Source organism: Phallusia mammillata, chromosome 4 (genome assembly GCF_965637545.1).
Source record: "Phallusia mammillata chromosome 4, kaPhaMamm4.hap1.1, whole genome shotgun sequence".
In the NCBI taxonomy this organism is placed as follows: Eukaryota; Metazoa; Chordata; class Ascidiacea; order Phlebobranchia; family Ascidiidae; genus Phallusia; species Phallusia mammillata.
In genome coordinates, this window is record NC_137255.1 from 5,616,113 (window position 1) to 5,626,481 (window position 10,369).

The 10,369-nt window shown below is 37.1% G+C and overlaps 1 protein-coding gene across 6 annotated transcripts in view; it reads right to left on the bottom strand.

Moving 5' to 3' along the window:
* Positions 1–10,369, bottom strand: part of LOC145222423 (deleted in lung and esophageal cancer protein 1-like) — a 63,916-nt gene that overhangs the window by 15,833 nt on the left and 37,714 nt on the right. Inside the window, exon 32 of one of the 6 annotated variants that reach the window (XM_080088543.1) lies at positions 10,136–10,224. The exons of the other annotated variants lie outside the window; for them this stretch is intronic. Coding sequence (XP_079944669.1) covers positions 10,204–10,224 — 21 coding nt within the window. The 3' untranslated portion in view covers positions 10,136–10,203. Of the gene's footprint in view, positions 1–10,135; positions 10,225–10,369 lie in introns of those variants that run through there. 6 annotated transcript variants of the gene reach the window in all.

The following is a 10,369-nucleotide window of genomic DNA, read 5'->3' on the forward strand; positions in this document are numbered from 1 at the left end:
GAAAACATTATGGTCGCTGAACTTGGCTGGAAATCAAATCAAACACTTAGATTCTGGATTTATTGCACTGTTACAGGTCGTTCAACTTCTCAATATATCACAAAACTATATCACCAACTCCGACATATTACTAAATACAAGCTCTCCTGAATTGAGAATCGTTTCAAGCTATAATCCATGGAAATGTTCAACAATGAATATCACCAGTTTTCAGACAAACCTGGCAAAAAATGTTACCATCGAATGTGACAACAACTTTTTAACATCCAACCATTCTTGTGTTTGCAACAGACCGATCCCGGATAATACAACAAAGAATAATAGCACAGGTGATTCAACACTTCATGCAATAATAGCAGGCGCAGCGGTCATGTTGTTAGCAATTGTAGCTGTTGTTGTTGTAATTTGCATTTTCCGAAAAAAGACGAAAGCAAAACACCTCGATATTTTGCATGGCTCCGAAGCAAGAAATACACAAGATAACAGTAAGAATCAACAATCTAGTGTTATTACATTGGAAACACAAACACCAACAATAAGAAAGAGAAACCAACAAATGAGGAGCCCTTCACTTCAATCTGCATCTAAAAATGTTTCTGTATCAGAATATGAAGACGGCTACATTGTAAACCCAACTGGTCAAGCAATTCCAGGTCAACAAAGTACGTCTGAAAAAGAACCAAGTTACTTGGCACCGATAGCTAGAAACTCGTTTTTGTCACAACACAAACCAACCTCCATTAGCGAGGACGCAATTGTGTATGAAGAAATGACAATCAAAAAAACGCCACAGCCAACCAATGCAGCCGTGAAAGAAACCGAGCATTCACATGATAGTGGTGATCAAGACTACTCAAACGTTTTTCGCTCACAAGAAAAACCTTATGAGAATTGGTAATTGTGTTATCGAAAAAAATGTGTATTAATGGCGTTGTATTATTTAAAAATATTATTAACGATTCAGTTTGGATGCCATTGATTTATATTTTGTGTAATACAGTTTCAGTGGAACCATTATGAGTTATAAGCACATTTGCGTGACAACAGTCACCTCGCATAAATGCAAATTCCCAGCCTTCGCATGCAGGTAGTCATTTAATGCGAGACTAAGGCCAAAAGGATAGTCGAGTTAATGTTTGTTCAAATCGTTTGTGAAGAAGCATATTTATAGGAAGAATTGCAATTCTGCAAAGTAATATTATGGATATAACGAATTTACAATAATATCAGATTGTTAGAAAAAAAGGATTTCATGTTCTGCAGGCTGCTTTCGGTACAGCCTTTTTCGTAAATGCAAAAAAATTATTTGCATCAAAACCACAACATTTTGCCTAAATAACAGAGCACAGAAGGACAAAGCACAAAGTCTGTGTGCAAACATTGGGTACATAACGGTGTAGAGTTTTCATGTAACGTAAAACAACACAGTCAGTTGTACGTCACAAGTTAAGAAAGGATTTGTTTATAATAACATGTGAATTGATTTTCAGTTTTGAAAGAATTGTTATAATAAGCCAAAAGATGTTGAGGTTTTTGGTGTTCTTACTACTGTATGGACAAGTTATAGCTGAATTTCAGTTTGCTAAAATGTCGATTCCACGAATACCAGCCTATATCACAGCAAGCAAACGGTCAACTTGTAGACGATGGTCGGATATTTTAGACTGCAGCAACCAAGAGATATATGATATTCCCATGGTGAATGAAAACACCAATGTCACCACTCTACTTCTTAACAATAACAAGTAAGTTTTTCTTAATACCAATACAGGTCTTTTGAATTATTACTAAAATAGATTTTTTAATGCAGAATAAAGACTTTTCTTGTATTTCCAAAATGGGCAAACGACAATTTATCTGCCTTGGATCTCTCGCATAATTTACTTACAACAATCTCAATCTTGTGGGAAAGTTTCATTAAATTAAAATTACTGGATTTAAGTCACAACCAACTTACAAAAGCTTCCTACTTTCCCCCGAGTATCATGGAATTATCTATTAGAAATAACCGATTTACAGACATCAATCATTTGCTAGCTTCTCAAGTTCTACGAAACCTGACCACCCTTATACTCAACTCAAATCAATTGTCGGTTTTAAGTGGGTTCGTTTGGAACGAGAATTTACCAAGTCTTAAGTACCTCGACATCAGAGATAACCGATTTTTAAACTTTGGCAACCAAAAAATAGACAGTTTGCATGTTTTGCGAATCGGACATCTAGGTTTGGAGTTGAAAAACTTGTCAAGGTTTCCAAATTTGAAAGTACTTGAGATTTCAGATACAACATTCAACAAAACATTTGCAATGAATTACTTTGATTTCAACCGGAACATTACAGATTTACGTCTGTTTCACCTTTATGGTTTGGAAAGTGTCACATTGCCAATGAATATTCGAAATGTTTGGTTGGAAAATCTTCCCCATGCTACTGGGTTTGTGAAATTACATGCAACTGTAAAGAACTTGACAATTATCAACTGCCCAAAGTTTGGAATCGACTACTTAAGCTTAAAGTTTCCCTCTTTTAAACCTGAACGTTTGCATTACAGTAAAGTAAATCTCAAGCGAATGCTTCATCAAAATGGGTCGAGTCAAGTGCATGAAACTCTTACAAACAAATGGTACAATGTTATTTACTATATTCCTAACCAGTTAGTGACCATGGATATATATTTCCTGGATTGGAGTTACAACAACCTGACCAAGTTGAGGAACTACGGTTTTAGTAATATGGATAACCTAAAAACATTAATAATTAGTCACAATCAAATACAGCACGTTCAAGACCTGGTATTCTACTGGCAAGATCACCCTATAATCAACGTACGGAACATTGACTTGTCACATAACAGAATTGAAACAGTTGCACCGTTGGTGTATGTGAAAAAAACTCTTTGGTCGCTGAACTTGGCTGGAAATCAAATCAAACACTTAGATGCTGGATTTATGGCAGTATTACAGGTCGTTAAACTGCTGAATATATCTCAAAACTATATGGTCAATTCTGATATATTACTAAATACAAGCTCTCCTGAATTGAGAATCGTTTCAAGTTACAATCAATGGAAATGTTCAACAATGAATGTCACCAATTTTCAGTCAAACTTGTCAAAAAATGTTACAATCGAATGTGACAAAACCTTTTTAACTTCCAACCATTCTTGTCTTTGTAACAGACCGATTCCGGAAAACACAACAAAGAACAATAGCACAGGTGATTCAACACTCCATGCAATAGTAGCAGGCGCAGCAGCCATGTTGTTAGCAATTGTGGCTGTTGTTGTAATTTGCATCTTACGAAAAAAGACGAAAGCAAAACACCTCGATATTTTGCATAGCCATGAAGCAAAAAATCCACAAGAAAACAGTAAGAATCAACAATCTAGTGTTATTACATTGGACACACAAACACCAACAATAAGAATAAGAAAGATAAACCAACAAATGAGCACTTCACTTCAATCTGCGTCCAAAAACGTTTCTGTATCAGAATATGAAGACGGCTACATTGTAAACCCAACTGGTCAAGCAATTCCTGGTCAACAAAGTACGCCTGAAAAAGAACCAAATTACTTGGCACCGATAGCCAGAAGTTCGTTTGTAACACAACACGAAACAACGTCAATGAGCGAGGACGCAATTGTGTATGAAGACATGACAACCAAAAAAACGCCAAAGCCAGCCAATGCATCCGTGAAAGAAACCGAGAAATCACATGATATTGGTGATCAAGACTACTCAAATATTTTTGGATCGCACGAAAAACCTTATGAGAATTGTTGAACGTGTTTTAGATTCACTGTGGCTTAACAACTTGTATATTTTTCGATGTCGTTTAAATTTTATCCTTTACAGTACAGTTTAATAAGAACCGTAAATACATCATGTTAAGTTATAGGCGCATTTTCGTGACAACAGTCACCTCACATGAATGCAAATTTACCGCCGTCCCATGCAGGTAGTCATATCCTGTCGAGGCCAAGAAACGATTTGGAGCAAACGTTTGCACCAAGGGTTTGTGCAACTTATATTTAGGAAGAACTGTATTGATGCAGAATGATGCTATAGAATCACTAATTTACAAATATATCAGATTGTAAGGTTAAAAAGACTATCCTGTTTGGCAGGGTACTTTCGAAACATAGTTTATTTGCATCAAAACTACGAAATTTTGCGCAAAAAACGTGAGCACAGTAAGACAAAGCAGAAAGTCCGTATGCAAACATTGGCTACATAATAGTGTAGAGTCTTGATATTAAGCAAACCACACAGTTACTTGTACATCACAAGTTAAGAAAGGATTTGTTTTATAATAACATTTGAATTGATTGTAATCATAGCTTATGCAGAAATTGTTACAATAGGCAAAAATATGTTAAGGTTTTTGATGTACTTGCTGCTTTGTGGACAAGTTATGGCTAAATTTCAGTTTGCTGAAATGTCAATTCCACAAATACCAGGCAATATTACAGCAAGAAACTTGTCAATTTGCAAACTATGGTGGGTTATTTTGGACTGCAGCAATCAAGACAGGTTTAACATTACAATGCTGAATGGAAAAACCAATATCACCACTCTACTTCTAAACAACAACAAGTAAGTTTGCCTTGATACAGATAAAGGTTTTCTGAATCAGATATTAACATAGTTTTTTTAATGCAGAATAAAGGCTTTTCCTGTATTTCCAAAATGGGCAAAAGATAATTTACTTGCCTTGGATCTCTCGCATAATTCACTTGCAACCATTCCAATCTTATGGAACTATTTGAAATTAAAATATCTGGATTTAAGTCACAACCAACTTACAAAAGCTTCGTTCCTTCCACTAAGTATTGTGGAATTATCAGTTGGAAACAACCGATTTACTGACATTAATGATTTGCTTCCTTTGTTACCTCTACCAAACCTGGCCACTCTAATACTTAACTCAAACAATATATCGACCTTCAATCAAACTGGTTGGAATCAAAATTTTCCGAAGCTTACATATCTCGATGTCAGAGACAATCACTTTTCAAGCCTTGAAAACATAAACTCAAGCTCTTTGCTTAATTTACGAATCGGACATCAAGGGCTGAAGCTCAAAAGCTTATCAAGATTTCCAAATCTTACGTCGTTAGAAATCTCAGGAGCAAATTTTATCAAGACATTTCCGCTATTCCTTTTTGAAGGCAACTCACAAATATTGGACATACGACTGGTAGATGTCACTGGACTAGATCTGATCACGGTTCCAAAAAGCGCTAAGGACATTTGGGCTGAAAATCTACCCCAAGCATTGCAGTTTTATGGGCTAGGAGGAAGCATTGAAAACCTTACGGTTATTAAATGTCCACTACTTGGAACGCACGAAATTTTTAGGAACCCAGCTTTGTCTTTTCATCCATATCGGTTTCACTTTAGTGAAGTTAATCTTACAAAAATACTGCTTCAAAACAATTCAATATCTTTAATTGAACCACACGGAGAAAAAAGTTACCAAGCAAATTCATACTTTAAAACCTCTACCATAATTAATCTAAATCATTTGAATTTGAGTTACAACAACCTTAAGCACCTAAGAGATCGAGGGCTGACTGTGGTTCCTAAATTAGAATCTATTATCCTAAGTTACAATCAAATAAGTCACATACAGAGCTTAGCTTTCTATTTTCCTGCTAACATAGGACCCCGACACATTGATTTGTCATTTAACAAAATTGAAACAGTCGCACCGTTTGTATACTTGAAAACAAGACTTCAGTCGCTGAATTTGGCTGGAAACCAAATCAAAGGGTTGGATCCAGGATTTATTACAGTTCTACCAGTGATTCAACTGCTTAACATTTCCCACAATCTTATAACCAACCCAATGATATTACTCAGTGCCAACATTTCAGGACTGAATATCATTTCGAGTTATAATCCATGGAACTGTTCAACACCAAACAATGCTCATTTCCCAACTAACTTGCATCAGAATGTAACAATTGGATGTGATAATAACTTCTTGTCTTCAAAACACGCTTGTGTTTGCAATTTTTCGTACAATCCCAGTATTGATTCAAATACAGTTGTTACAGGTGATCACGTACGCTATGATCTGATAGCCGGTGGAGTGGCCGTATTCCTATTAATTGTGGCTGTCTTAGTGATTTGTTTCGTTCGCTATCACAAGAAAAAGCATCAAACCGATAGTCTCCACCAGACTGAACACAATAGAGGTGTAGAAGTGAATGTCTTACATCCAGACACTCAAGGATTGTCATTAGGTAGAGGGAACCAAAACTTGAACACCTCATTTGAATCTGTGTCAGAAAACGAACCAGTATCCGAATACGAGGATGGTTACCTTGTAAACCCGGCTGGTCAAGCGATACCAGATTTGCATCCAAGACTTCAAAGGGAACCAAGCTACTTAGTACCGATATCAAGTAATTCGTTTCCTTTACACAGCGAAGCCAAGCCTACTAATGAGGATAGAAGGGTTTACGAGGAAATACCAGCAGAGACTAATACATCTCAAGCAACAATTGCAACTCCGGACGAAAAGAACGATTCCTACGCAAACGAAGGGTATCAGAATGTGGGGAATAGACCCCAAGGAAATACTGAAAAAACATACATGAATTAATGAATTGAGAACCATACATGAATGAATGAATCAAACGAATGATAGAGAATAGGTGTACTTTTCAGTGTCACAAATTTAAGCACGTGCCTAGATCAACAAGTACTTTATGAACCAAGACTGTAAAAACAGTCAACTCATGTAATGCAAATTTAAGTTTTTATCGTGCAGGTCGTCATTCATTGATTTAAATAGGAAAACGTGATAGCTTACTGAACTACGGTGTACTGTATTTCGGCCTTTTGTATTGCAGTATGCTAACGTGAACCAATACATCACTGCAATGTAAAAAAATGTTACGAACTTCTGTTGTTGTTGAGTTATTTCGCTTGATAAAAGACAACAAAACAACACAATTGCGCTAAAACAGTTACCAAACCGGAAATAGCTGCGCAACGCTCAAACGTTACAGCGCATAAAAGTGTCAGGCACCATTGGTGGATAATGATTAAACGCGCTGCAGCCACACCATTTTATAAAGCTTTGTGTGACGGGAGCTCAAAAAATACAAGTGTGGCGTGCAGTGAGAAAACTCGACAGCGAAGGAAATGTTGTATCGGTAGCCTATTTATGCTATACTTTTGTGCTGAAAAAATAACATCAATCCCTTCCCATTCAGGGGTTTATTAAATTGTTCAAAAAACGATACATAACCAATAAATCGGAGCTTTTTCAAACACAATTAGCGCCAGCCTGCTGGATGGGCTTGCGAAATTTCACCGCAGACAAATTTTTTTCTATACCACAAATTTTCTACACCAATTTTTTTTCTAAAGCTCCCCTATAGGCATCCAGAATGAAAGAAACGACCGATTTGTTTATGAAGCAAACGAATAATAAGTCCAAAAATAAATAAGTTCAAATATGGTCCTGGGAAGGTACTAGTGAATTAACACGCAAGGAGGCAGCGGGGGCATGTTGCTATTTTATTGGAACCAACACAGACGCCAGAGAGCAAATATGAGTCACCGTTGTTTGTTTTTCAAAACAGATACATGACCACTCTTACAATTCAAATTACAGAAAATAGCATGCGTAGTTGCAAGTGACTAACCCGCCCTTACAACGGAGTATCATAATTTAAATATTCAAGAATTAGCGTCAGTCTCTTCGATTTCGAGTGATTTCAAATTTGAATCAGGGTATTTGTGACGTAGATGAATGTGATGACACATATATGGTAGAACCCTGGGCAACACCTTTCCAAGTATGTAGGAATGCTCTAATTAAAAAAATAAGCTTTTCGGTTTGTCTGATGTGTTTTTATGTTGCATATACGTGTTATTTTTTGTCGTAAGTTCGACTAGTTTGTTTTTCGTTGCGAAAACATAACGCGAAATGCAATAGATTCAAGAAAAACGACGTTGTTGAGAAAAGAGATGTTTTTATTGTGCCTCAAAAAAACAACAAAAAAACAGTGAACTACATATCACACCAAAGTAAAAAAAACTGTTTTTTACTGATAAATACATGTGCACTAAACATATTCAAATAGATTATTGCACTTTAAACGCGCCAATATACAACAAATTCAGTTGTAACGAATGTGTGGTAATCCATTATTACAGTAACAGTGTTCAAATGCTCCGCCTAATTTCGCACAAGTGACAACTATAATGTTGTATGTTTCTACCCGATGCCTAAACGGCCAAATAAAACTTTTTTGCACCCAATTGTACCAAAAAAATAATCTGGTATAATGATCGTACAAAATGTCTAAAAACAAGTGCATTCAAGACCACAGAAATTAGTGAAAATAATAAACAGTGTTGCCAATATCAAAATACAACCGCAGCTAGTTTGCTACCATCTCAGGAAAGTACTTCATACAAAAGTGTTTCAGCCAACTTGTTACCACAATCGCAATTATGTTACTGCACCTCGAAATAATCCATTTTATCTTGCGTAAGAGGCTCAAGGTAAGGACTATCTTGAACGTCCGAAGCCATTTCGTAGTCATGGGCTTTATTTAAGTAAACATTTTCGTTGTCAGGGTTACTAGCGACGTAACGAACACTTTCGTACAATCGCGAATCACCTTTCGAAATAGTGTTTAACGGAGAATGAGACCCATTGTTTGATGTGGGCGACCGACAGTACTTCCACACCAGCACCACAAGCACGACCAGAACAATTACCGAACCAATGCAGGCACCAACAACAATTGGAAGCATTGAAGGCGGTTGTGCTGCAGGGATGGTCGTGAAATCAGTGGTGCCAACGAATTTGGACACAGCCTTGCACTTTGTTTGGAGACTGCTGTATCCTTTGCCAAACATTTCAATGGGTGATGAACATGTAAAGCATGAGCCGCCATTAGTGCAGGATAGGTTGTAGTTTGAACCGGCCTTTAGAAGCGCATAAAGTTCACAGGTGCAGTTCCAATTGTTGCTTGCCACTAGGATGTTAGCTAGTGGGTTGATTGTAAGCTGCCCAATGGAGGTAATCTCATTGTGGGACAGATCTACCACCTGTACTCCACTTAGACTGGAAAATGCGTCTGCAGACACGAACGCAATAAAGTTGTTTGACAAATCCAGGTGTAAAAGACTGTCACTTTCAAGAAAACTTGACGGTATGGACGTGAACACATTGCGCGAAAGTTTGAAATTTGTTAGAAGTGGAAGATCTTTAATTAAACTCCCAGCGACTTGGCGTACCTGATTATAACTAAAATTGATTTCTTGTAAGTTGATCAGGCCCGTAAAAAGTCCAGCGTTTAGTTTGCGTAGGCTTTGATCATTAACCGTAAGTTTTGCAAGGGTGCTGCTGACTGCTGTCAATTGAGTTACATTGGGTAGACCGACTTTCTTTAACACGATTTCACGCAGATTGGCAAGACCCTTCAGGAGAAGTGACGTTATGGGAGAGCTCTGTACTTCCAGTACGCGTAACTCGTCCAAATTGATGAACGTAGCGTGAGTGAGAGTTTTCAGATTTTGTAGTGAAATGTTCTTCACTGTCCCGTTACAGAAGGTCAAGTTGATAAGAGATTGTTTCAGTGGAGCTAAGACTTTTGGATCAAAAGTTTTCAGGGAGTAATCCTCGATGTATAAGGACAACAGTTTTGTCAATGGTCTAAACGTGTTGGGATAGTACTCCAAACCCCAGTGTCCAATTAATAGATGTCTTAAATCTGGGGCCATAATAAACGGGTCAGATGAATAATTAAACAGAAATAGGTTTTCTCGCACATCTAACTTCGTAATCTTGGACATGATTTGAAAATCCAGTAATTCTATACTGGTATTGGCAAGCGACAGAAACCTTAGACTTACTGCATTGCCGTATGGATACAACGATGAACTACGAAGAATGTTTCCATCAAGTAGAAGGGTTTGTAGTTTAGTCTGAGCGGAAAACACGTCAATTGTCACGAAAGGAAGTCGGTTGTCGGCGAGATTTAGGAATTGCAGCTCTGTTAGTGGCGAAAAGGCCACAAAAATGTCCACAGAATAACCTATTGCGTTGTTCGAAAGGTCAAGAGCCTCTAGCTGAGTTGCAAATCGAAACAGATTGGTAGGAAGCACCGTGAATTCGTTGTAGGAAAGATCAATGTAGATGAGATTTTTCACACAGTTCTTGATAACACTAGCATCGAAAGTAGACAATCTGTAAAAGGGAGTATATGTTACAAACGTATGTCTCAAAATAGAAAGTTTTTCTAAGCATCGAATTGATGATCGAGGTCTTTTTGTCTCTATATAACGCATGTCATGTTTTGAAAAAACTGAACTTTATTAAGAAGAAACATGGA